The following is a 27,670-nucleotide window of genomic DNA, read 5'->3' as shown; positions in this document are numbered from 1 at the left end:
TTTCCAAAAGGTTAATAAAGGACCTCATATTTGCTAATAATAGTAAGTGGGATCATCATTTATAAATTTAATTCCTTTTAAGAGCATCTGCTGCCTTTAAACTTTAATATCAGGAAATATTCTCTTTAACAATAATAATAACTAGCACTGATTTGTGCATTAAGGTTTCCAAACTGTTTTACAAATCATTTTATTTGAGCCTCATAGCACTGCTAGGAGATAAGCTGCTATTATTATCTTCATTTTACAAAAGAGGAAATTGAGGCAAAATAAAGTTAAATGACTTGATCAGAACCATATAGTGTCTGAAGTAAAATTTGAACTTAGGTCTTTCTTTTGCTTTTTTTTTTGCAAGGCAATGGGGTTAAGTGACTTGCCCAAGGTCACATAGCTAGATAATTATTAAGTGTATGGGGCTGGATTTGAACTCAGATCCTCCTGACTCCAGGACCAGTGCTCTGTCCACTGCTTCTCTAGCTGCCCTTCAGGTCTTTCTTATTCCAAGTCCATCACTCTATTAACTGTGCCCTTTGTTGATAAGCATCAAGAAAGTACCTTGGGGGGAGGGTGGCTAGGTGGCGCAGTGGGCACCGGCCCTGGAGTCAGGAGTACCTGGGTTCAAATCCAGTCTCAGACACTTAATAATTACCTAGCTGTGTGGCCTTGGGCAAGCCACTTAACCCCATTTGCCTTGCAAAAACATAAAAAACAAAAAACAAAAAATATGTACCTTGGTAGAGCAAAAAGAATGTTGGACTAGGAATTAGGTGACCTGGATTTCAATCCCAACTCCACAATTAAAAGGGTCCTTTGAGATGATTCCAGTCTAATCTCAGCATTTTACATTTGAGGAAACAGCTGGAGGGAAAGTACTCTGTCTCACCATTACATAAGATTTAGTGGGATCTGTCTTCATATACTCAAAGGCTGCCATCTAAAAAAGAGATTGGACTTAATTTTTCTTAGCCTTAGAACGCAGAATTAGAAACTGAGTGGAAGCATGGAACTTACAGCTCAGTGCAAAGACGCCATTCTAACAGACCTTGCCCAACAAGGTACTGGCCTATGAAATTCTTCATCACTCACAGTATTCAAGCAAAAGTTGACTGCCCTTCTAGGGGTTGTAGAGAGAGCTGCTGCATTGTGAATCAAACTTTAAAGTGTCTTTCAACTCTGAAATATATCAAAATTTTGATCAGTGGGGAATATGGGCTGGTAGGCATGGGAATCTTAAAAGGTGAAATGATGACTTTATAATTGAGAATAATCCCAATGAGAGAGAGGCATGAAAAGAAATTCTTGTGACTTCTTGGGAACTCCCTAATGAAAGTCTATTTATTTTTAAAGACCTATGCAAAAGGAGGAAATGAAAATGTCTAATATAGAAAGTTTACTGGGATGAAAAATAGTTGTTTGCACATAAATTCTTGCTAGCCTTCTCTTAGCTATCCTGGGAACAAAGTAGAAGGGATAGGCACTCTAGTCAATACCAGAATCAGTTTCTCTTCTTTCCACCCTCTTTCCCCTTACCTCTAACTTTTATTTTGGTTCTTATTCCTAGTGCTGCAGTGGGAGTTGGTTTCTATGGAAACAGCGAGACCAATGATGGGGTATACCAATTGATCTATTCCTTGGATAATGCCAACCACACCTTCTCAGGGATTGATGAACTGGTAAGGATATTGGGAAGGACATTACCATGGTTCTGCTATTGTGAGGACACTGAAGGTAAAACCAATCTTAGAGTTAGTTCACCAAGGTCTGCTTTGGGTTCCCAACATAGAGGTATATACAATGTGCTTCTGAATTTTTGCTTGGGTTTTCCCTTCCATGAGCATGGAATGAATGCCTATTCTCCCATCCACTAAAGGAGACAAGGAAGCTGTCTTTAGTGGGAAGTTGTATTTAGTTGGGAAGAATAATATATGGGGCAGAAAAGGCCCCAGACATTGCCAAAAGAAAGACCTAATTCTTTTCAGAAGTGCCTGAAACTATCCCTTTATGATTCTCTTAAGGGACCTTTGTGGGCAACTCATCACTTTCTAAGTTCTTTTTCTCTTTTCCTTCAATTGCTAGATCTTGAAACTATCATGAGAGCTAAAAAATTATGGTTCTTTCACCCAAAAAAGTGTCTTCTTACTCAGTTTAAGTTGCTAGTAGAGTTTTTTAAAGAATACATAAATGAAGGACAGCTAGGTGGTGCAGTGGATAGAGCACTGGCCTGGAGTCGGGAGGACCTGAGTTCAAATCCAGGCTCAGACACTTAATAATTACCTAGGTGTGTGACTTTGGGCAAGTCATTTAATCCCATTGCCTTGCCAAAAAAAAAATACATAAATGAGCAGAATATGTATCTAACATTTATAGGTAGGAATTGTTAATCAGAAGTCCTTGAAATTTATATATCTAGGTATGTATGTGTATAATTGGTTTATATATAAACATTTATATTGTAGGTTTGTACACACACACACACACACACACACACACACACACGCGCGTAATTATTTCAGTTTAAGCAGTATTTTTTACAATCTTAGGTATTTTCTTTTCTATATATGATTCTGAGAAGGGTTCCATAGACTTAATCAGACATAAAAAAGCTTAAGGACCCTGATTTAGGGTTTTCTGGGCATCATCTTAGGTCAAGAACTGAAGAATAACTAAATTGAGTAGTAGACTTCTTTCTAAAAAAATAGATTTTAGGGGAGGCTAGGTGGTACAGTGGATAAAGCACTGGCCCTGGAGTCAGGAGTACCTGGGTTCAAATCTGGTCTCAGACACTTAATAATTACCTAGCTGTGTGGCCTTGGACAAGCCACTTAACCCCATTTGTCTTGCAAAAACCTAAAAAAAAATAGATTTTTCTCTTTTGTTTTACATTTCCTACTTTCCTCCATATATTTCTTCTCTTTGTCTCCTAGAGAGCAAAAGAATTTTTAAAGAGGAAAAGGAGGGGGAGGGGAGAAGTGGAGTATGTTATTCAGCAAATTTGATCAACATAGAAAAAATGACTTGTTTCTTCTATGTGTGTGGATCCCAACTTTTATGAAAGCAGGTAGGGAAATGTCTTACATATTTCTTCTTTGGAGTCAAGTTTGTTCTTCATAATTTTGACACATTCAGTTTCATTTGTTTGTGGTAATGGTTCTTTTAATTCACATTTTTGGTACTTCTTTTGAACATTGTCTTCTTGACTGCTTATTTCACTTTACATCAGGTTGTATAAGTCTTTCCAAACTTGTTGACATTCATCATGTTTCTTATAACACAGTATTGTTATGTTCATAAATGATAATTTGTTTAGTTCAGTTCTTCCATAGGGTTCCTAGCAATGGAATCTCTGGTGAAAGGGTATAGATTTTTAATTATTGAATTTACATAATTTCAAATAGTTTTCCAAAGTGTTTGTACCAATTTATTACTCTAGTCACAATGCATTGACATGCTTGCTTTTCACAACCCTTCCCTTGACTATTCCCCTCTTTTGTCATCTTTGCCAATTTTCTGGGGATGGGGCTAAATGTCAAAGTTTTTGTTGTTGTTATTGTGGTTGCACGGCATCTCTCATTATTTGTGGGGGTTTTTTGAATTTTATTTATTTAAGGAAATGGGATTTAAGTAAGTGTCTAAGGTCAGATTTGAACTCAGGTCAGTGCTCTATCTACTGTGCCACCTAGCTCTGTTTATTTGTGATTTGGAGCATTCTTTCATGTGGTTGTTAATAGGGTGTAATTATCTTGAAGTTTATTCCTATCATTTCATTGTATATCAAACCTTTATCAGCTGTTTGACCCCAAATATTTTTTCCCAATTGGTCACGTCCCCTCTTATTTCAGATCTTTTTTTAAGGTTTTTGCAAGGCAATGGTGTTAAGTGACTTGCCCAAGGCCACACAGCTAGGTAATTATTAAGTGAGGTCACATTTGAACTCAGGGCCTGTGCTCTATCTACTGCACCTAGATGCCCCCTTATTCCAGATCTTAATTTTGCTTTTACAAAAGCTTTTATCCATTTTATTTAATTAAAATTGTCTGTTTTAGCTTATCTTGCTGTCATCCCTTGTTGAGTGAAAATTACTCCTCTATCCATAGCTATGAAAAACACATGATTTACTTCCCTGCTAATTTTAATAATATCATCTTTAATTTTCAGATCACATATTTGCCTTGAATTTATTATGTAATATGCTGTAAGAAATGAGTCTAAACCTAATGTCTGCCAGACAAGCAGCAGGCCTCTTAGGAAATAGAAAAGAGGCCAGATTTTGTTAAATGTTGATTCTGAGCATAGAGGTAACACTTTACCTTAAAGTTTTAGAAGGTGTCCTCAAATAGTACTGAGGTTTCTTCTCTCCCAAATATGGGAAAGCATGTCCCATGCAATGGGATTGAGGGGAGAAGGATACAGGAAGAAAGAGAATAGTTTGAACTGAAGGGAAATGGGACTGTTGGACGTATACTCACCTGCCGATTGAATCCATTGTGACTGGTGTAATGGTAGGTGTTGAGCCCCAAGAGACTCAGAAACTCTGGCTAATGGTTACTGACTTCCTTACTCAAATATGTTCACTATCAAGGGAACTCTGTTTTGATCAGAGAATTTAGACTATGCCCTTGAGCTCACTGCAACAGTTTGACCTATAATTATTTGTGTGTTCTCCTACCCTACCCCTACTTCTGTAAGCTGCTCATAGGATATAATCCCTTGGTCTCTTAGAAAGGGCTCATCTTAAAGAGACAGCTATTCTTTTTCCAAATTCATAGTTTCACATATTTGGATTAGAAGGGATTTTAAGAGGCCATTGAATCAAATCTTGCTCATTTTACAGGTGAGAAAACTGAAGCTGAGAGAAAAGGTAGATAATAAGTATTATTTTTCACCATTTAACTGATATAAAATCTGAGACTTTGAAAGGTAAAGTGATTTGCTTATCTCTAGATCCATAACCCCACCAGAGGAATGGAATCAGATGATCCTACAGAAATCTCTTTCCCTTGAAATGAGAGATAAGTATTAAACCAACAGCGAAATGAGATGTAAAGAACAGATCTGATGTTGATGTTGGGGGGGAAGGAAACTTCTCATGTGTTAATTCCTTATCCATTCCAATGTTCACTGGTACCTACTGCCAAGATGTGGAAATTTTATGACCCAGTGTCTAGAAACAATTGGGTATAGATCACCTAAATGAAGGGTGAACATAGATATTGTTGGGATGCAAGACTGGAGAAATTTGAGAAGGGGGCACAATTAGCAGTAGAGCCAGAAGCTTCCAAGGTGAAGAGTAGAGAAGGGTGTCACCAAAGTTTAGAATGATAACAATAATTGACAGTTCTTTTTAAATTTATTTAATTTTCCAACTCCATGTAATCATGTCTCATTTTTTAAATATTTTCTCCCTCACTCCCTTCTCCTGACAGAAAGCAATGTACTACAGACTCTCTATAAGTAAGCTAAACAGATCCAGATTAATCATGTTGTGAAAGAAGAATCAATCCAAACAGAAGGGGGAAAAAATTAGAGAGGAAAAAAAAAGACAATTTATAAGACAACTTTTTTTTTTAAATTGAAGATCACAGTGGCAGCTAAGTGGCGCAGTAGATAGAGCACTGGCACTGGAGTCAGGAGTACCTGAGTTCAAATCTGGCCTCAGACAATAATAACCTAGCTGTGTGGCCTTGGGCAAACCACTTAACCCCATTTGCCTTGCAAAAAAACTAAAAAAAAAAATTGAAGAGTGTAAACTTTGGTCTATATTTAAACTCCATAGTTCCTCCTTTGGTTATGGATTCATCACAAGTTTTTTTCTTTAATATTTATTCTCATTTTGTACAAATAATGTGTTTTTAATACATTAATAAAATATTCTTGTTTGAGAGTAAACAAAATACCCCCTCCCCCCCCATAAATATAGACTTGCTTGAGCGATAAAGTAAAGGGGAGAGAAAAAAATTTAAAATTTAAAACAAAATAATAGAAATAATTGTAGGTATGGCCAGGTGGCGCAATGAACAGAGCACCAGCCCTGGAGCCATGAGTACCCGAGCCCACATCCAGCCCCGTACACCCAATAATCACCCAGCCATGTGACATGCAAGCTACCTGAACCCCAATGCCCTGCAAAAATCAAAAAAAGAAAAAAAACCCAATTTAAAATAAAATAGTAATAATAGTAGGGGTGGCTGAGTGGTGGACAGAGCATTGGCCCTTGAGCCAGGAGCACCCAGGTCCAAATCTGGCCTCAGACATCTAACGATCACCCTGCTATGCAGCCCCAGGCAGGCCATCCAGCCCCATTTGCCTTGCATTCCCCCCAAAAAATAATAATAAAAAATGTGTTTCAGTCTGTGTTCCAACACCTCCAGCTCTGTCACAGGTGGATCACATTCTTTATGATAAGTCCATCGCCAAAGTTATTTCCATATTTTTCCACCATTGCCATTGCTGATCGCAACTCCCTCCTTTCACTCTGACACTGCTGTAGGGTAGCTGAGTGGCAGAGCAGACAGATCCCCAGCTCTGGGGCCAAGAGGCCCGGAGCCCCCATAACCACCCCTTAGGCCCAGCATCCACCTGGCCCTATGGTCCTGGACAGGCCTTCCAATCCCGGCCCCTTGCAAGAAGTTATACCTGACCACTCTCCCCCCATGGTCCATCCTCTCCTCCATCACTCACATCACCTCCCTTCCCCCTGTCCCCCCCCTTCCTTCTTACTCCAGATGCCTATACCCCATTGAGTATATATACTGTTTCTCTCCTAACCACCTCTGATGAGAGCAAAGATTCCCTCATTCCCCCTTGCCTTCCCCCCTTTCATATCATTGCAATAACTCATTGTAATAAAGAAAAATCTTATTACATGAAATACCTTGGCCTATTCCCCCCCTCTCCTTTTTCTTTCTCCCATTACATTTCCCTTTTTCTATTGACTCCATTTTTACAACATATTTTATCTTCAAATTCAGCTTTCTCCTGTGTTTCATCTATAAAAGCTCTTTCTACCTGCTCTGGTTACTGAGAAGGTTCATATGAGTATTATCAGTGTCATTTTTCTATGCAGGAATACATGCAGTTCATCATCATTAAGTCCCTCATATTTTCCCCTTCTCTTCCACTCTCTATGCTTCACTTGAGTCCTGTATCTGAAGAACCTTTTGATCAGCTCTGGCCATTCCAACAGGAACATTTGAAATTCCCCTGGTTCATTGAAAATCCATCTTTTTCCCTGGAAGAGGGCATTCAGCCTTGCTGGGTAGTTGATTCTTGGCTGCATTCTAAGCTCTTTTGCCTTCCAGTATATTATATTCCAAGCCCTACGAGCTTCCAATGTAGTTGCTGCTAAGTCCTGTGTGATCCTGACTGCAGCTCCATGATATTTGAATTGTCCTTCTGGCTGCTTGTAATATTTTCTCTTCGACTTGGGAGTTCTGGAACTTGGCTATAATATTCCTAGGGGTTGGTTTTTTGGGATCTCTTTCTCGGGGGGATCGGTGGATTCTCTCCATTTCTATTTTGCCCTCTGCTTCTAGGATATCAGGGCAATTTTCCTGTAGTAATTCTTTGAAAATGATGTCAAGGCTCTTTTCCTGATCATGACTTTCAGGTATTCCAATAATTTTTAAATTATCTTTCCTAAGTCTGTTTTCCATATCAGCTGTTTTTTTCAATGAGATGTTTCACATTTACTTCTAATTTTTCATTTTTTTTTGGTTTTGAAGTATTAAGTCCTAATTTCTCCTAAATTCATCAATCTCCCTGAGTTCTATTCTTTGTCTGAAGGATTTGTTTTCCTCAGAGAATTTTCTTATCTCTTTTTCCATCTGGCCAATTTTGCTTTTTAAAGCATTCTTCTCCTCAATAACTTTTTGAACTGTTTTATCCATTTGACCTAAGCTGGTTTTTAGCATGCTATTTTCTTCAGCATTTTTTTGGATTTCCTTGACTAGGCTGCTGGCTTCATTTTCATGTTTTTCCTGCATATCTCTCACTTCTTTTCCCAGTTTTTCTTCTAACTCCCTCATTTGATTTTCAAAGTCTTTTTTGAGCTCTGTCATAGCCTGAGCCCAATTTCTGTTTTTCTTGGAGTCTTTAGATGCAGGAGCTTGTGCTTCCTCATCTTCAGACTGAGGATTTTGATCCTTCTTGGGCTCATATGCAAAATATTTCTCAATGGTGTTCCTCTTGTTTCTCTGTTTGTTCATTTTCCCAGCCTGAACCTATTTTTGGGGTGCTTCCTATGCTTTTTGGACACTCCCACAAGGATCTCAGTGTGTGAGGCTCTGTCCTCCCTCCTGGTCTGTATGCGCCCCCCTCTGCCATAAGGCTGAGGTGGGGGGTCCCTGCTGTTCTATGGGGAGCCTAGACTGTGATCAGGATCTGAATGTGTTCAGATCCCCAGAGTCCTGTTCCAGGGGCAGAGCTAGGCAGTCTCTCTTCACTCCCCTCCCTAGGTTCAATGGGCTCATGCCCTGGGGGCTCCTGCTTACCAGCTCCGCCTGCTTCTGTTTCCTGGAACTGGGCACTGCACTGGCCAGGCTGCTCTCTGTGTACCCTGAGGGCTGGGCTTCATGTGCTCGCTCTGGCAGAGTTCCCCCGCTGTTCCCCCAATTTGTGACCAATGCTCCCCGGGGCGTAGCTCAGGAAACTAACCCGCTGCTGTGAGCCATGGCTCCCAGTACCCTGGGGCTGCCTCCGGGAGGCTGAAGTTCTTTTGCTGTGGTGGGCCACCCCTCTGGCTGGCCACCCCTCCAACCCTGGGGGAGCAGAGCCTTTCTGCTCTTTTCCAGGTTACTTTGAGTAGGAGAACTGCCTCAATGGGTTCCTCTGTGAGTTCTGTCTCTCGAAAATTTAGTTAGAGTCCTTAGTTTAGAAGATTTATGAGAGAGAGCCTAAGACACAGACACAATCTGTTCTTGTTGCCATCTTGGCTCCGCCCCTCAGAAGAACATTTTGGAGCACCCCATCACAAGTCTTTTAGTATTGACTTTGATTATTTATCGTACTGAAGAAATGAGCAAGTCCATCACAGTTGATCATTACCTCATGTTATTGATAGTATATATAATGTTCTTCTGATTCTGCTCACATCACCCAGTATCAGTTCATGCAAGTCTTTCCTGACTTTTCTGAAGCCCCATTCCTCATGATTTCTTATAGAACAATGTGTTCCATCACATTTTAAAACCACAATTTGTTCAGCCATTCTCAAATTAACAGGCATCCCTTGAATTTCCAGTTCTTTGCCATTATAAAAGGAACTACTATGAATATTTTTGTACGTGTGGGGTTTTTTGTCCCTTTTTAATGATCTTTGTGGGATGCAGACCTATTGTAGTATTGTTGAATCAAAGGATATGCACAGTTTTATTGCCATTGGGCATATTTCCAAATTGCTCTTCAGAAAGGTTGGATCAGTTCACAACTCCACCAACAATGTATAATTGACTTTAATACTTCAGGGCTTACTTAGTGCTTTAAACTTTTTTTTTTTATTTGTCCTCTCACAACAATTCTGAAGTAGATAGCAAGCATTATAGTCTCCATTTTCAGAGATCAAGAAGTGAAAGTGTGAGTGTTCAAAAGTCATATAGCTAGGAAGAGGAACTTGACTCCAGGTCTACTAAATTCAAATTATGTGATCCATTATATCAAGGCTGCCTCCAGAACAATCATGATAGCTGAATTTTATATATCTCAGGATTTGGAGTGAACATGATTTTCCTAGACAACTTTACCTGAACTTGCCCTGTACCACCTACCTTGTCCTGAAGAAAAGTCAAGGGAATTCTTCTATTGGCATTTTGAATGCTGTCCAGAGCTCAGCTCTAGTTTCCCTCCCCCCCAGCCCTCTTTGGTAAAGCTTTGGTCTGACTATTTTAGAAAGCAATTTGGAATTTTGCACAAAAGTTACTGAACTGTACATGCCCTTTGACCCAATGATACCATTGCTAGGTTTGTATTCTAGGAAGTATTTTTGTAAATGTTTAATAACCTGCTTTTCTGAAAAAATGTGCCTGCCATGTATTTTTAAGTTTAACTTATTAACATTTTCTCCATCAGTTTTTAAAGTATAAAACAATTAACAAACAATAAACCAAAACCCAATTTGCAGTGTCTGCTGATTTCAGAGATGAAAATGCTCACAGTGGAAATCTAACAATTGGCCCTTGTGAGCCAGTACTGGCTGGCTCCACACACCCCCCTGCCTATGTAAGCTTGGAAGAAATCAAAGAAAAAGGAAAAGGTCCTTTATGTGCAAATATATTTATAGCAGCTCTTTTTGTGATGACAAGAAATGAAAACAAAGGAGGGTGTCTATCAATTGGGGAACAGCTGAACAAATTATAATTTTTCATTGTAATGGAAAAGTATTATTCTATAAGAAATTAAGGAAAAGTCAGTTTCAAAGAAATGTGGAAAAACGTGTGTGAACTGATCCACATTGCTATTTAACATTTGAGAAGGAACTAAGACTCAGAAAGAGGAAGCCCTAGCCCCACTGGGAAGCCCCAAAGCTATGAACTTGCATGCTTAGACATATGACTAGCATGCGGAGAATGTAATGAGTCTCCTTCTGCATTGTGGAGTGGGGGAGAAGGAGGACTCTCATTCCCTGAGATGGGAAAAGATGAAATATCCTTATTATCTCCATCTTATAGCCTACCTTGGGAAGTGGATTTAAGGTCAAGATTCAGATAAAAAAAACAAACTCTGGGGTGATTCTCTGGAGAAAAGGTCATATAACAAAACTCTTCACCTCATAGACCCTTTGCCAAATTTTCCTTGAGTATTATCCCAGGGTCTTAGGATATTTCTCTTCAGTCTCCTGCAATCTACTGTTGTACCCAAAGAGCAAGATGGAGACCAGAATTTGATAATTTTGGAGATCTTTATTCCCGGGGATTATCTGGGGATTGAGTATCCAAATCAGGCAGTATCTGAGTGTTCAGGGGATAGGGTTTTTATAGTGTTTTGGGGGGGGGGTACTGAGACCAAGGAAGATACAGAGGCAAAGTCAGCAGTTAGATATATTATCTTGTTATACTAATACAAACATGTAAACATAAGGCTCACTAGAGATAGGGGACTGGACAGAGTGGGAAAAGGTCAGGGTCTCTGTGTTATGTCTGAACATGTTTCCTGAGATGGAGGGAGTCAAAGATTCATGGCCTTCCCACAGGTTTGAGGGAGTGAACTTTACTATCTTATGGTTCCAGCTGCATCTGGAGAAGGGGAGCCAGTCCTGGGAGGAAGCAGGAATCTTACAGATAAATCAAGACTCTTAGGCTAACAAGGGTGCTTTGTAAATCTTTAGACAATTTTATGGTATATCAATGACCCCTTGGGTCCTATCAGACTATTTTCAGACCCAAAGGCGCCTAGCCAAAGTTATATTTCTAAGGAATTTCTCCAGGCCCAGAAGGATGTCAGGGACCCCTTTCTATACAGGAATTTCACAGACATTGATATTGTACTTCACTACTAAATCCTCAATATGTGTTTGTCCTATAATTGTTCCATCTCCTCTATCCCAACTGAATTTATTGCCACTGAGACAAGCCTTCTGCTATAAGTTGCTACTGTCATTGCTTTTATCCCTTATTTACTTTCTTTCTCTCTTCTGGACACAATAGGGTTAAGTGACTTGCCCAGGGTCACACAACTAGTAGGTGTTTAATGCTGAATTTGAACTCAGATCCTCCTGACTCCAGAGCTGGTATTCTAACCACTGAACCACTTAACTAACCCACATCCCTTACTCTCAAACTGGGGACTGGGACCTTTGAGGAAAAGGTGTAAGAGAATCTGCTGTTAGGGGCATGGGGAAAACCCTAGAAGGTACCTAGTTAGTGCCTTTGTCTCAGGAAATTTGCTAGAACAGAAGGAAAAGTCTTATCCCATTATGGAAGATGCTTTGGGGTCCCCAGAATATGGTGGCAACAAACCCAAGACTGTGTCTCCTATGACATATATTTCAACATCTGAAGATTTGTCCCAAGAATGAGTTTATTGAGTAGTTAAATAATATAGGAAGATCAGGCAGAGAAGGGACTAAGATTGGGAATCAGACAGTGGAGGTCATTTCAGCTTAGGACTCAGAACATGTGATAACCTAAGTTTGTGGATGGGAGGAAGAATATTTAATATATACTTAATTCATCCATTTGCCTGTTCATTCCCTGCAAGGAAGGAAGGAACAAGCATCTGTTAAATGCCTATTGGGTGCAGGCACTGTACTAAGCACTTTGCAAATATTATCTTATTGGATCCTCACAACAACCCTGGATGGTACATATTATTCCCCATTTTACAGATAAGGAATATTGAAGCAGTTAATTAATGTGAGAATAGATTTGAAACCTTCGTTACTAGCTGCCTCTACCCACAAAATTAGAAAAACCTACAAAAGCTTCTAAACATTGATGACTTTCCAGGCTTCTTCACAAATTTTGATGTGAATTAGTTCTAATTCTTTCTGGGTTTTTGTTTGTTGGTTTGTTTTAGTAATAACCAACCCTAATTTTGGGAGAAATCATTGCACTAGGAGAAGATTCAAGTTCAAATCTTTGTTCTAGCTATTAGCTCTGTGACCATCAAGAAAAATAGGGATATATCACTTCCATCTCTTGGAGGTGTTGTGAGGATCAAGAAATAATGCATGTAATCCACTTTGCAAACTCTCCTTTAAATTTTTTTTGTTTTTTTCTTTTTTCTTTTCTTTTTTTATTTATATAGCATTGTTTTTCAATTATATACAGTAGTAGTTTTTTATTTTATTTTAGTTTAGTTTAGTTTTTGCAAGGCAATGGGGATAAGTGGATTGCCCAAGGCCACACAGCTAGGTAATTATTAAGTGTCTGAAGCCGGATTTGAACTCAGGTACTCCTGACTCCAGGGCTAGTGCTCTATGCCACCTAGCTGCCCCTACAGTAGTAGTTTTTTGTGAGGTTTTGAATTTTACAATCCCACCCCCCCATTCCCTTCCCCATCCCCCCCAATTTTTTTTTATTTTATTAATTTTTTGAGAGGAGATGTTGGGAAGAGGGACCCAGTTGAAGAGGAAATTCCTATGTGTGAATGATCAAGTAAGATTGAGGCTTTCCTCTATGCTTCATCAATACCATAGGGGTGGTTTTCTTCTACACTGCAATCCAATGTCTAATGAGCCATGTTACTCAGACAACAAAGTGAATATAATCTTTATCTTTGAATCCTTTCCCTCAATACATTGACCTTTAGCTTCCTTTACTTACTAACCTCATAGTGACTCAACTCTTTGGCAGGTCTAGAGTTTTTTTTTAATCATGCTTGGTGCCTGGTCAGAGTCTAGAGTGATAAAGTGACCATAATCTATCACCAATACTTCTCCCTCCCCTGTGCAAGAGGGAAATGCACTAATTTTGTGTGTCTTCTGACTCTGTTTATGAAAGATTTTAAGGGAGCAGGTCACCTGAGCCAGCTTTGGTGCAACAAAACTGGCTGGGTGCTTCCTTATGTCCCCTACAGAAAAAAGTGTTGTGGAATGGAAAGCATTAGCCTGGAAGTCAGGAAGTCTAGATTTTTGTTCTAGGTCTACCTCTGTGTGTGTGTGTGTGTGTGTGTGTGTGTGTGTGTGTGTGTTCAATACTGACAGACTCTTTTGTGACCCTGTTTGGGGTTTTCTTGGCAAAGATACTGGGTTGGTTTGCCGTTTCCTTCTCTAGCTTGTTTTATTTTATTTTATTTTGCTTTTGCTCAGCAGTGGGCTTAAATGACTTGCCCAAGGTCATATTGCTAGGTAATTATTAGGTGTCTGAGGCCACATTTGAACTCGGGTCCTCCTGATTCCAGGGCTGGTGGTGCTCTATGGACTTTGCCACCTAGCTGCCCCACTCCAGCTCATTTTACAGATGAGGAAACTGAGGCAAACAGGAAGAAGTGACTTGCCTAGGGTTATACAGCTAGTAAGTATCTGAGGTCAGATTTGAACTCAAGAAGATGTCTCTTTCTTACTCTAAGCCTGGTGCTCTATCCACTGCACTACCTAGCTGCCCCAAAGTAGTTTTGTGACTTTAGTTCATCTCAGTTCTCATTTTACCAGCTTATCGTGAGGAGGAAGTGCTTTGTAACCTGGAGTAAACAGATGAACTAAATAATAAAAAGAATAGCAAAGTAATAAATTTAAAATAACAATAGATAGTATCTAGTACTTATGATTTTCAAAGTACTTTGACATATATTATCTCATTTGATCCTCTCAGGTCTCCAAGAGATAGATATGATTAAGGAAACTGAGGTTTAACTGAGATTGTGACTTCACCAGGGTCATATAACTAGGAAGTATCTGAAACAGGATTCAGTCTCAAACTGATTCCAAATCTAATATACTAACCACACATCCTTCTAGCTTTCTGTTCTGAGACTGCTGTGAGCAAGTAACTTCTTTCTGAGTCTCAGTTTCCTCATCTGTAAAATGAAAGAAGTCCACTTATTCAGTTTCTTTTGCATCTTAGCTAAAATTCCACTTTGGATAAGAAACTTTTCTCAGTCCTACTAATAGCTAGTACCTTCCCTCCATGATTATCTCCAGTTTACCCCATTTGTATTTGTTTGTACCTGGTTATTTGCATATCATCTCTTGATAAGAGTATGAACTTCTTGAAGAGACATACTATTTTTGTTTTTTCTTGTATTTAATGTTTAACACAGCCCTTGGCCCCTAATAGTTAATAAATGCAGAAATACTCTGATCATGTCTGATATCATATGTCTCATTCTGAACCTCTAGTTCCCTACTTCTGTCAAGAAAAAGGAAGGCTATTTCACTGTTAACTCTCTGAAGTCCTAAGTATTCACTGAATGGATCAGAGTTCTGATGCTTTTCAGAAGTATTTTAAGTTACGTTACTCCAGCATAAATAATTCTTTTACCAAATATATCTTATATAGGTTTTTTCCCCTTACCAGTTTGTACAATAGACTTCTTTGAGTTAAAAAACCACAGATTAGCATTATCTGTGTTGCATTTTTTTTAAAAGAATGTATTTAGCTAAACATTTCTCAAACACATTTTAATCTGGTTCTGGCTGGCCATGTCTTCAACATCTCTGGTAAAGATAATCTTTGGAGTTTTAGACCCTTTCATTCCTCATTAATGCCACCCTGCTGGCCCAGAATCTTTTCTGGTAGCTCATTTCTCTGATGACTTCCCTCATACCATTTCTCAAGGGCAATCCTTCCTTACTTGGCATTAAGCTTAAGTAGAAAATTATGGTATATTTATAATTGCAGATTGACAAGTTTTTTTCCTTCTTGGTGAAAGTCTGTGTTTTTTACAAAGGTATTTATAAGCTACTAAACTATGAAGAGAAGCATAAAAACAGAACTGAGCACAGAAGTCGAAAGACTTGGGTTTGGTATTGAGCAAGTCTAGGATACTAGTATCTCTTAGTTTAATCAATAAACATCCCAGATCCCCAGTGCTAATCACTGGAGATCTCAAAACCAAAATGAAATAGTTTTTACCCTCAATTATTTTAGTAATTATTTACCCTCAATTATATTAGTAAATACAGGAGATATAAACAGAATTTATGCAAAATGAGTTCAAGGTATTTTGGGAAGGGAGGATTCTCTCAACTAGGAGGGATCAGGAAAGATTATAGCTAGAAGTTGCCTTAAGGTGAGTTTGAAAGAAACCATGAATTCCAAGAAAGGTTGAGGAGACAGAATTCAGGATGGAGTATCATGTTTGAGGAATAGCAAGTTGGAAGACTAGGTACATCGAGCCTATTAGTCAGGAAGACTCAACTTCCTGAGTTCAAATCTGGCCTCAAAGACTTATTAGCTATGTGACTGTGGGCAAGTCATTTAACATAATTTGCCTCAGTTTCCTCACCTGTCTCATGAGCTGGAGAAGGAAATGACAAACCATGCTAGTACAGCTGTCAAAAAAAACCCAAATGGAGTCATAAAGAATAGAACATAACTGAACAACAATTTTTTAAAAAGGCCATTATAACTAGACTTTGGAGTGCATGGAGGGGAATGATGTGAAAAAAGATTTGGGAATGTATGTGTATAGGCAAGGGTTGGGGGGTCACTAAAAAACCCTGAATTGTGGAAGGTTTGGAGGTTGTAGATAAGAATCAAAATTAGTTTAGGAAAAAGATAAAATGATAAAGGGATTTCAGAGTTCTTAATCCTAGCAGTCAAATATTTTTGGACACTGGCAAGATAAGGTATGATCATACCTTTGTGTGGTTGAGTGAAGGTAATAGGAATTGAATAGATTGAGAAACTGGGAAGTTAGGGCATTGGAGGAAGCCTGAACTCATAATGAAATTTTCTATTGTAAGGACAGAAGAAGTTAGAATAGGCAGTGAGACTGTGAGTCAGACATTGAATTTATTGAGAAAGACTGGAGATTGTCCTGGAATCAGTGGAGAAAAGCCACCAGACTCTGGATTTTATGATAAATTTGGATAGGGTACAACTTGTGATTTAAAAGATGGCTAAGGAGGCAGTGTTATCTAAGTCTCAAAAAGAGTCAAAAATGAAAAGGTGGACGAGATCTAAAATGAAAGTTTGTTAATTACAGAATTGGGGAGCATAGAACATAGTGTTAGACATGGGCATACAGAAAACATGTGTTGGAGATAGGATGAGAGAGAGGGTAAAAAGGTTTGGAGGGGCAGGGTTTGGCTCTTTGGCAATAACTCAATTGGGGGAATGAGAAGGACTAGGAGTTTGTTAACCATTAGGGAATGGACCCAGATAGAGTTTCAATGTATGATAGTAGACAGATGAATAGAATGTTTATACTTAGGCAAAATCTCTAGTTCTCACTCTTCCCAATTTGTGAGAGGGAGGAAAAACCCTGAGAAGAAAAGATACCACCAGCACTACAATAAAACAAGTAAAGTTACCAGTTTTCTTCTCAGTATCTTCCACAATAGCAAAAAGTTAGCATAATTGTTCTCAAAATAGCTATGGAAAAATTTCTTTTATTCCCTCAAACTCATTAGATAGAGCTTTTGTCTAGTTTCTGGGATCTAAACTTCCATCATGGACCAAATGGGGTCTGCTTGATTGCTGTATTACCTGCTTAATATTTTTATCAGAAAAATATTTAACCAAGTATCAAAGAAGAGGCAGCAGGATATAATGTAATAGTTCCCAAGTATGGCCTGTAGACCCTGGAGGTTCCAGAGACTCTTTTAGGAGATCCATGTATTTGAAATTATTTTTATAATAATACTAAGACATAATTTGCCTATTAAAATACTCCTCTTTTTTCCAATTACATATCTGTGGGAAGTCAGATTTTCTTTATGTGCTTAAATCAAAGCAACATTGCACTATCTTGATTGCAGAAATAGATATGAACCCAACTGTCTTTTGTTGATCCAGATAATAAAGAGGTTTATAAAAATATGTAAAACAATGCCATTCTTCCCATTAATTTTTTGTTTTGGAAATATATTTTTCATTAAAATATTATTCATGTTAACATGTAATGGTTATATTATTCTTTTTAAAAGCATTAAGAAATATTTTCCAATTTTTATCAATTTTAATTTCTAATGCAATAACACATCAATAGATATGACCAGTGTTTTTAAAAAGCTCTTCATGGTTCTCAATAAATTTTAAGAGTGTAAAGAGGAGGTGGCACTTAAATGGTGAAGTGGCAATAACTCAACTGAATTCTTCTAACATTCCCTTCCAAACAATTTTAAAATGACTCCTAAAATCAAATTATGGAACAGAGCCAACAATCACAGTGAGACATTTTTCCAGTCTAAGAGAATCTAGGAGGCCAGCAGGGGAAGTTTGTGACCAGGTAGGGGCCAGCTCACAGCATCGCAAGAGCACTAGCAGAGAGGGCAATAGCAGCAGTCCTGGGATGATAAGAGTGTCATACAATTGGTCAGAAAAAGATTAAAGGGAACCTTATGCTGGCAGTGGGTACAGCTGGTGCTGATTGCAGTTCTTTTATCCATGTGCAATTCTAGGTCACAGTTCCAGGGTAGAGAGTAACCCCAAAGGGAACAGAGACCCTGATTGCAGTTCCAAGGTCAAGAGGAGTGCAGTTCTTGAGGCTGCCTAGGAGCAGGGGACCTGGATGCAGGTCCAAGAGTTGTGGCTACAGGGGAGCAAGTATTCTTTCTGAGTAAAGACTAAAGCCCAGACCAGGAGAACCTTAAGCACACCTCTCCTTTTATCATACCTCCTTGGAAGTGCTGAAAACTTGGAGACCCCCAGAACTGACAATACCAACACAAAAAAGCCTAAAGGTTGTGACAGCACCTCTCTGTCCTCAGGGACATAGTCGAGAAATAAACTGGAAAATAATTAGCAAACAACAAAAAAGAACTTGTCTATAAAAAGCTGCTATGGTGACAGGGAAGACCTAGATATAAACTAAGAGGAGGATAACAGTGTCAAATATAGCTACATCTGAAGCCTCAAAAAAAATCCTAATTGAACTAAAACCCAACAAGAATTCCTGGAAGAGATTAAGGATAGTAGAAGAAAAAATGGGAAAAGAATAAGAAAATTATAAAGAGGGGCAGCTAGGTGGTGCTGTGGATAGAGCACTGGCCTTGGTGTCAGGAGGACCTGAGTTCAAATTCGGCCTCAGATACTTAAAAATTACCTAGCTGTGTGACCTTTGGCAAGTCACTCGATCCCATTGCTTTCCAAAAACTAAAAAAAGTTATAAAGAGAATTTACAATTTAGCTTTTTAGAAAAGTGCAGTAAAATACTAAAGAAAATAATACCCAGGGGTGGCTAGGTGGCGTGGATAAAGTACCGGCCCTGGAGTCAGAAGTACCTGGGTTCAAATCTGGTCTCAGACACTTAATAATTACCTAGCCGTGTGGCCTTGGGCAAGCCACTTAACCCCATTGCCTAGCAAAAACCTAAAAAAAATAAATAAATAAATAATAATAATAATAATAATAATAATAATAATAATAATACCCTAAAAAACAGAATTGGCCTAATGGTAAAAAAGGCACAAAAATTCACTTAAGGAAAGAATTCCTTAAAAAGCAGAATAATCCAAATGAAAAAGAAGGTACAAAAGCTCAATGAATAAAATACCTTTAAAATTAGAATGGGGCAGGGAAAGGCTAATAGCTCTGTGAGATATCAAGAAACAAAACAAAAGTCAAAAGAATGAAAAATGAAAGAAAATATGAACTATTTCCATGGACAAAGAACAACAAAGGAAAGAAAATTCAAGAATTATTGGACTACCTGAAAGCAATGATCAAAACAAAGAACATAGACATCATTTCAAGAAATTATAAAGAGAAATTGCCCTGAAATCTTTAAATCCAAAGGAGTCAGAAAGAATCAATTCATCATCAAGTAATAGTCAGGATCACATATGATTTAGCAACTTCCAAGTAAAAGGAGGGGAGGATTTAGAATATGATATTCTAGTGAAGGAGGTAGGATTACAACCAATAATCACCTAAGCAGTAAAACTGAGTATAGAGTACTTTCAAGACATCCTATTGGAAAAAAACAGAGGTAAATAGAAAATCTGAATTCAGACACAAAACTCAAGAGAAGCATAAAAAGGTAGTAAAAAGAGTAATCCTAAGGGACTCAATAAGTTAAAATTTCTATTCTCATATGTAAAGATGATACGTGTAATTCCTAAGAAATTTATCATTATTAGGGCAATCAGGAGGCTACATAGAGAGCCAGAATGTGATTCAGTTATGTTTCCTCCCAGAAGAGGGGCAGCATTGTGAAAAAGATGCACTGGGAGTAGGGGAAAGGGAGAAGTAGAATGAGGAAATTTCCTTTTTTTTTTTTTTTTTTTTTTGGCAAGGCAATGGGGTTAAGTGGCTTGCCCAAGGCCACACGGCTAGGTAATTATTAAGTGTTGGAGACTGGATTTGAGTTCAGGTACTCCTGACTCCAAGGCCAGTGCTTTATCCACTACACCACCTAGCTGCCCCCGAGGAAATTTCTTAATATAAATGGCACATATTTTATAATGGAGGGGCATGGAAGGCAATGCTTGAATCTCACTCAGCAGAATTGATTTAAAGAAGGAAGAATATAAATACCCCTCAGCTGAGTATAGAAATCTATTTTATTCATTAGGGAAACAGAAGGGGAAGGGGATAAGAGATATAGGGTGGGAGCAGCTAGGTGGCATAGAGAAGTGGTCCTGGAGTCAGTACCTGAGTCAAATCCAGCCTCAGATACTTAATAATTGCCTAGCTGTGTGACCTTAGGCAAGTCGCTCAACCCCATTGTCTTAAATAAAAACATTTTAAAAAGTGAGAGAGAGAGAGATAGGATGGGAGGAAGTGATAAAAGGGAATGTAAATTAAGGTAGGCAGTGATTAGAAGCAAAAGAAGGATTAACAAGAAAATAGAATGGAGGGGAATACACTGTTATTGCTGTGAATGTGAATAGAATAAGGTAACCCATAAAATAGAAGTATATTGTAGGATGGATTAAAAACCAGAATCCTACATGTTGTTTACAAGAGATACATTTGGGACAGCTAGGTGACACAGTGGATAGAGTGCCAACCCTGAAATCAGGAGGACCTGAGTTCAAATCCAGTCTTAGACACTTAATAATTACCTAACTGTGTGACCTTGGGCAAGTCACTTAACCCCATTGCCTTGCAAAAAGTGAGAGAGAGGGGCGGATCCAAGATGGCGACAAGACTGGATCCTGTCTTAGGCGTTCTCAAAGCTTCGAAACTAAGGACTCTTAACTAAATTTTCACGAGACAGAACCCACAGAGGGACCCAGTGAGACAGGTAACCTGGAAAAAAGCAGAAAGGCTCTGCTCCCTGGGGTTGGAGGGGCGGCCTGCCAGAGCAAAAGAACTTCAGCCTCCTGGAGGCAGCCCCAGGGCGCTGGGAGCCGCAGGCAGCACACAACAGCAGGGGACCCCTGTCAGAGTGAGCACGTGGGAGCCCAGCCCTTAGGGCACACAGCAAGCAGCATGTCCAGATCCAGGAAACAGAAGCAGGCCTAGCCAGTAAGCAGGAGCCCCTAGAGCATGAGCCCATTGAACCTAGGGAGGGGAGTGAAGAGAGACTGCAGAGCTCTGCTCCTGGAACAGGACTCTGGGGATCTGACCACATTCAGATCCTGATCACAGTCTAGGCTCCCCATAGAACAGCAGGGACCCCCCACCTCATCCTTGTGGCAGAGAGGGGCTCATACAGACCAAGAGGAAGGACAGAACCTCACACACTGAGATCCTTGTGGAAGTGTCCCAAAAGCTCAGGAAGCACCCCAAAAACAGGCTTAGGCTGGGAAAAGGAGCAAGCAGAGAAAAAGAGGAACACCATTGAGAAATACATTATCTATGATCCCAAAAAGGATCAAAATACTCAGTCTGAAGATGAGGAAGCACAAACTCCTGCATCTAAAGACTCCAAGAAAAAACAGAAATTGGGCTCAGGCTATGACAGAGCTCAAAAAAGACTTTGAAAATCAAATGAGGGAGTTAGAAGAAAAACTGGGAAAAGAAATGAGAGAGATGCAGGAATCCACCGATCCCCCTGAGAAAGAGATCCCAAAAAACCAACCCCCCAGGAATATTATAGCCAAGTTCCAGAACTCCCAAGTCAAAAAGAAAGTATTACAAGCAGCCAGAAAGACACAATTCAAATAACGTGTAGCTGCAGTCAGGATCACACAGGACTTAGCAGCAACTACATTAAAAGCTCATAGGGCTTGGAATATAATATACCGAAAGGCAAAAGAGCTTTGAATGCAACTGAGAATCAACTACCCAACAAAACTGAACATACTCTTTCAGGGAAAAAGATGGACTTTCAATGAACCAGGGGAATTTTAAATGTTCCTGTTGAAATGGCCAGAGCTGAACAGAAGGTTTGATCTTCAAATACAAGACTCAGGCAAAGCTTTAGAGAGTGGAGGAGAAGGGGAAAATAGAGGGACTTAATGATGATGAACTGCATGTATTCCTGCATAGAAAAATGACATTGATAATATTCATATGAACCTTCTCAGTTAATAGAGCAGGTAGAAGGAGCTTTTATAGTTGAAGAACAAGAGAAAATTGAATTTGAAGATAAAATATGGTATAAAAATGGAGTCAATAGAAAAAAAGGGAAATGTAATGGGAAAAAGAAAAAGGAGAGGGGGAATAGGCCAAGATATTTCATATAATAAGATTTTGCTTTATTTCAATGAGCTATTGCAATGATATGGGAATGAGGGAATCTTTGCTCTCATCAGAGGTAGCTAGGAGAGGAAACAGCATATATATTCAATGGGGTATAGACATCTGGAGTAAGAAGGAGGGGGGACAGGGGGAAGGGGGGTGATGTGAGTGATGGAGGAGAGGATGGACCATGGGAGGTGAGTGGTCCAGGACCATAGGGCCAGGTGGATGCTGGGCCTAAGGGGTGGTATGGGGGGCTCAGGGCCTCTTGGCCCCAGAGCCGTGGATCTGCCTGCTGCACCACTCAGCTACCCTCCAGCAGAATCAGAGTGAAAGGAGATAGAAAATATAGTACGTGGTAGTGGAGAAATACAAAAGGAGAGAGTTGCAATCAGCAATGGCAATTGTGGAAAAATATGGAAGTAACTTTTGTGATGGACTTATCATAAAGAATGTGATCCACCCGCAACAGAGTTGTTGGTGCTGGAACAAAGATTGAAGCACAGTTTTTACTATTATTATTTTGGGGGAGTGCAGGGCAAATGGGCCTGGATGGCCTTCCTGGGGCTGCATAGCAGGGTGATTTTGGGGTGTCTGAGGCCAGATTTGGCCCCGGGTGCTCCTGGCTGAAGGGTCAATGCTCTGCCCGCCACCAAGCCACCCCTACTATTATTACTATTTTATTTTATTTGGGGTCTTTTTTTTTTTTTGGTTTCTGCAGGGCAGTGGGGTTGGGGTGGCTTGCATGTCACACAGCTGTGTGATTGATTGGTGTATGGGGCCGGATATGGGCTCAGGTGTTCCTGGCTCCAGGGCTGGTGCTCTGTCCATTGTGCCACCTGGCCATACCTACAATTATTACTATTATTTTTTTAATTTTAATTTTTTCTCTCCCCTTTACTTTATCCCTCCAGCAAGTCTATATTTTGTGGGGGAGGGGGTACTTTGTTTACTCTTAAACAAGAATATTTTATTAATGTATAAAAAAGCATTATTTGTACAAAATGAGAATAAATAAATATTAAATATAAAAAAAGTGAGAGAGAGACATTTGAAACACAGATGCATAGAAAGAGTTAAAATATAGGGCTGAAGCAGAATTTAGGAAAAGGATCTCCTATAAAGCAAAAGCAAAAATAGATCTAATTAGAAGAGGTGATCAAGGAAACCAAACTTTGCTAAAAGGTACTATTGACAATAAAACAGTGCCAAAATTTTTTATACCAAGTTTCCCTGCTAAAGTCCTCATTATGCAAACATATAGGGAGCTAAGTTAAATTTTTTAAAAAAAAAATTCCATTCTATTAGCATTCCCCAATAGATAAATGGTTAAAGGACAGATACAGTCAGTTTTCAAAAGAAGAAATCAAAACTATTTATAGTTCTAAATCATTATTGATTAGAGATTAGAGAAAGGTAAATAAAAACAACTCTAAAGTGCCACCTCACACCTATCAGAAATGACAAATGCAAGAGGGGTTTGAGGAAAATAGGTACACTAATATATACTGTTAGAATTGTGAACTGGTCCAAATGTTCTGAAGAACAATTTGGAGCTAAATATATATAATATTGTTCATATCTTTTGATCCAGCATTAACATTACTAGGTCTGAACCCCAAAGAAATCAATGTAAAAGCAAATGCACCTAGATGTAGAAAATATTTATACCAGCTTATTTTGTAGTGGCAAAGAACTCGAAATTAAGGGGATATTAATCAATGACTGATTTATTATTAGACGTTACTATCATGCTATCAGATTTGATTAGGGAGGTAGTTTCAGAAAAATTATTGCAAGACCTATATGAACTGATACAAGTGAAGTGAGAAGAACTGGAGATCACTGTGTAACACTTGGCTGCTCTGATGAATAAAATAATCCAGTATGATTACAAAGGATTCATGATGAAAAAATGCTATCCACCACAATAAAGGAGGACTTCAGAGGAACTGACTGCAAAATTAAAGACGAATTTTCTTGCTTTATTTTTATTTTTGTGATATGGCTAATTGGAAAATAAGTTTTATGTGATTTCACATGTATAATTAATATCATTTACTTGTTTTCTCAATGAATGGTGGTTTGTGAGAGAATTTGGAATTCAAACTTTAAGAAGAAAGGAATGAGAAAAACGATAAATTTGTTTTTAAAAATCAATAATGTTTTTAGTATGAGGAAAAGGTCATTTTAGGTCAAAAAATTTGAAAACCACTGGTAAAATGAAGGGCCCTAGGTTCATTAGTAGACTGAGGAATATCCATAAAAGGGCAACCGTGTTGAGGAAGGGTCTTATGGATATGTCATATGAGGATTATTTGAAGGAACTGGGATCATTTAGTTTGAAAACGTTTCAAGAAAGACATGAGAGCTTCGAATATCTGATTGCCCAACATGTGAAGGAGAGATTAGATTTATTTTGTTTGATCTCAGAGAGTAGAAACTAAAGGTACTGAATGGAAATTGCTTTAGATTATTTATCAAGAAAAATTAAGAATGGGCAAGACATAAATAGCTTTCCTTTTTTGTTGTGTTTCATTTCTTGGAGTTGGGGGTAGGGAAGGAAATCAAAGTCAGGTGACTTGCCCAGGGTCACAACTATGTGTGTGTCTGAGGTCAGATTTAAACTCAGGTCCTCCTGATTCCAGGGCTGATATTTTATCCACTGTGCCACCTCAGTGTCCCATAGGTTTCCCTTCCCTTGGAAAGCTTCAAACATAGTTTGAATGACCTCTTGTTGCATATGATTTCTTTCGACTCTCAAATTTTGTGATGCTATAGTAATCTCACTATGGATGGGACTACGAATGAGTCATAGAACCTCTCTAGTCTCACAGTCAGATTTCTAATGGCTAAATTGCCTATGGGTTGCAATCTTATTTGATGAAAAGATGATGCAAATGTTGTCCCCAGTGAGACAACAAATGGAAAATTATAATAGTTAGGACCCACAGAAATCTATCCATATGTCCCCTGCTACTGCTATATAAGTGCTGCCTCTGATTATAATGGACTTGGGTGGGTTAATAATGCTAACCAAAGTGTAATTTAATTAATTAGCCACCTACATACAGGTTAAAAAAAATTCAGATGCCACACTAAGACTTAATGTCAGAGTCTTCCTCAGATACTTACTAGACATGATCATGGGCCAAATTGTGTAACTTACCTGCAAAAAGTGAATGTGAAGATCAAATTTATATAAAGCACTTGCAAATCTTCAAAGCTCTATATAGGATGTCCCAAAAGTCTTATGGCAAATTTAATCTATTAAGTTTGAGAAAGTTCAACATCACTAAGACTTTTGGGACACCCTGCATAAATTTAAGCTATCATTGTTATTAATTATTCTCATTTTTTGAGCAGTTTTATTATGTCATTATTAGCAATTTCTGTTCCTTCTAAAGATTTTTTCACCATCAATTTCTGAGATACAGAGCTGTCTGAAATTAGATATATTTTTCTTCTATTCAGTTATGTCTTTATTTCTTCATTTCAAAATCCAGCCTCCTTCCTTTGACATGTATTAGATTAGGTGAAAAAGTCTAAAGCTTGTAAAAAGAAAGAGAAGCCAGCTGCTCTGCTGGATAAACGCCTGGCCACCATTCTGCTGCAGAGAGGTGGTTGGCAGAATCCCAAGCTGCTTTCCTAGACTGAAAGAACCTTGTTATCTCCTGCATTGAAAACTGCCTTGCTTACACCATGTCCTTAACACGCTACTCATTTGGTAATCAAGGACAGCAGCGGCACTGTCATCACTTACAATTTCTGCTGTTGCCTAAATGGATGTTGCTGTCAGTTGTGGGGACAGGAACATAGCCACTAGCCTTCAAATTAGAAGTAATGGAGAAGAAGCACATGAGCTAAAAATGACCCCTCCTCTTGTATGAATCTAGAGTTATTCTTTGGAGATAGAAGATGCATCTTGCTTTTAGATTTTAGAGTTTCAGGTCTGCTCATCTTCAATTTAATATAGCAATTTTAATGGTATGATTTGATTATTTTTATAGGAATCATATAATAAAACTATTAGAGCATGGGTTAAACATTAACTAAGCTTAGTTTAACATTAGGTTTGTAATTATAAAAACAATTTGAGAACTGGAGTCCATACCCACCTATTTCTAACAAAGGAAAATGGAAACAAAAAAGGGGGATCTCGTCTTAAAATTTTTCCTGTCTCTCTTGATGAAGATCAAGATTCTCACTTCTTTTGTAAGAAATAAGTTCCAGGAATAATAATCTGGGCTGGTTTAGGCCAGATTAGGAAACTTTTTCCACCCACTTAACATCCCTTACACCTTACACACACACAGACGCTTGATTTAAGGACCCTAACTCATGGGCAAGAGGGTGAGTTGCTGTGAAGTGACCTGTCCCATCTGGAACATCTTGTTTCTCCCAGACTCCCACCCCCAGAGATAGGACTAGTCATTTATATTTCTGAGACATAGTTCAATTACTTTTCCCAAATGTTTTGGGGATTTGTGCCCTTCATGTGTTAGAAACCACCAGACAAGGTTTTGAGTCTTTACTGTAACACTTGACTAGACTGATTGCAAAATGAATACTTATGGCTATGGATAATAGATTTTTCTGGCACTAAAAATGTGTGCATTCATTCACTTCTTAAAAAAAATAATACACATGGGTTTTATTTGGACTTCAATTTTCCCTCAGATCTGATTCATATATCATTTCAGTGAGGCCTCTAATTGTGCTTTTCTAGAATAGTAACACAAAGGCAACAAAAACAGAATAATGGGGGGAAAGGGCTGAAATGCTTTTATTTGAATGAAAAGAGATAAGTTCTTTGCCAAAAAACTTTCTCAGTATATAGTTATATAGATAAATTACAATCATTTGTGTAACTCTTACCATATCCCAATGTATTTCTCATGATAGATCTCATTTTTATTTTATGGGTAGAGGTGGTTCTGTATATACTTAGTTTAGAGGTTCATAATTTTTTTTGTGTCATGGACTCCTTAAATAGTCTTTTTGGAAGAATGTTTTTGCATAAGATTACAGAAGATTACTAGGGAGACCAATTCTGTTGAACTATAGTAATTAATAAACCATTATCTTATTGTGTAATTTTGCTATCTCTCATACTTCATTTTATTCCTTAAAAGTATGATTTCTCTCTTATCACATTTAACTTAGATTCAATGTATACCATGGAAACAATGTAAAGACTAACAGACTGCCTTCTGTGGGGGGTGAGGGGAGGGAAGTGAGATTAGGGGAAAAATTGTAAAATTCAAAATAAATAAGTTTTTTAAAAAATTAAAAAAAAAATATAGTTGAGGGTCAGCTAGGTGGTGCAGTGGATAAAGCACTGGCCCTGTAGTCAGGAGTACCTGGGTTCAAATCTGGTCTCAGACACTTAATGATTACCTAGCTGTGTGGCCTTGGGCAAGCTGCTTAACCCCGATTGCCTTGCAAAAACCTAAAAAAAAAAAAAAGAAATATAGTTACTAAAAATCTTTTTATGTTCA

At 38.5% G+C, this 27,670-nt stretch overlaps 1 protein-coding gene across 1 annotated transcript in view; it reads left to right on the top strand.

Moving 5' to 3' along the window:
- The window catches only part of TTYH2 (tweety family member 2), a 91,276-nt gene that overhangs the window by 19,908 nt on the left and 43,698 nt on the right, over window positions 1-27,670 (top strand). Inside the window, exon 3 of the mRNA XM_074224648.1 lies at window positions 1,562-1,673. Within this exon, the coding sequence (XP_074080749.1) occupies window positions 1,562-1,673 (112 nt within the window). The remainder of the gene's footprint in view (window positions 1-1,561; window positions 1,674-27,670) is intronic.

This window comes from Macrotis lagotis, chromosome 2 (assembly GCF_037893015.1).
Source record: "Macrotis lagotis isolate mMagLag1 chromosome 2, bilby.v1.9.chrom.fasta, whole genome shotgun sequence".
Classification (NCBI taxonomy): Eukaryota; Metazoa; Chordata; class Mammalia; order Peramelemorphia; family Peramelidae; genus Macrotis; species Macrotis lagotis.
The sequence above is the reverse complement of the archived record's forward strand: the minus strand, read 5'-3'. Positions and strand labels throughout refer to the sequence as shown.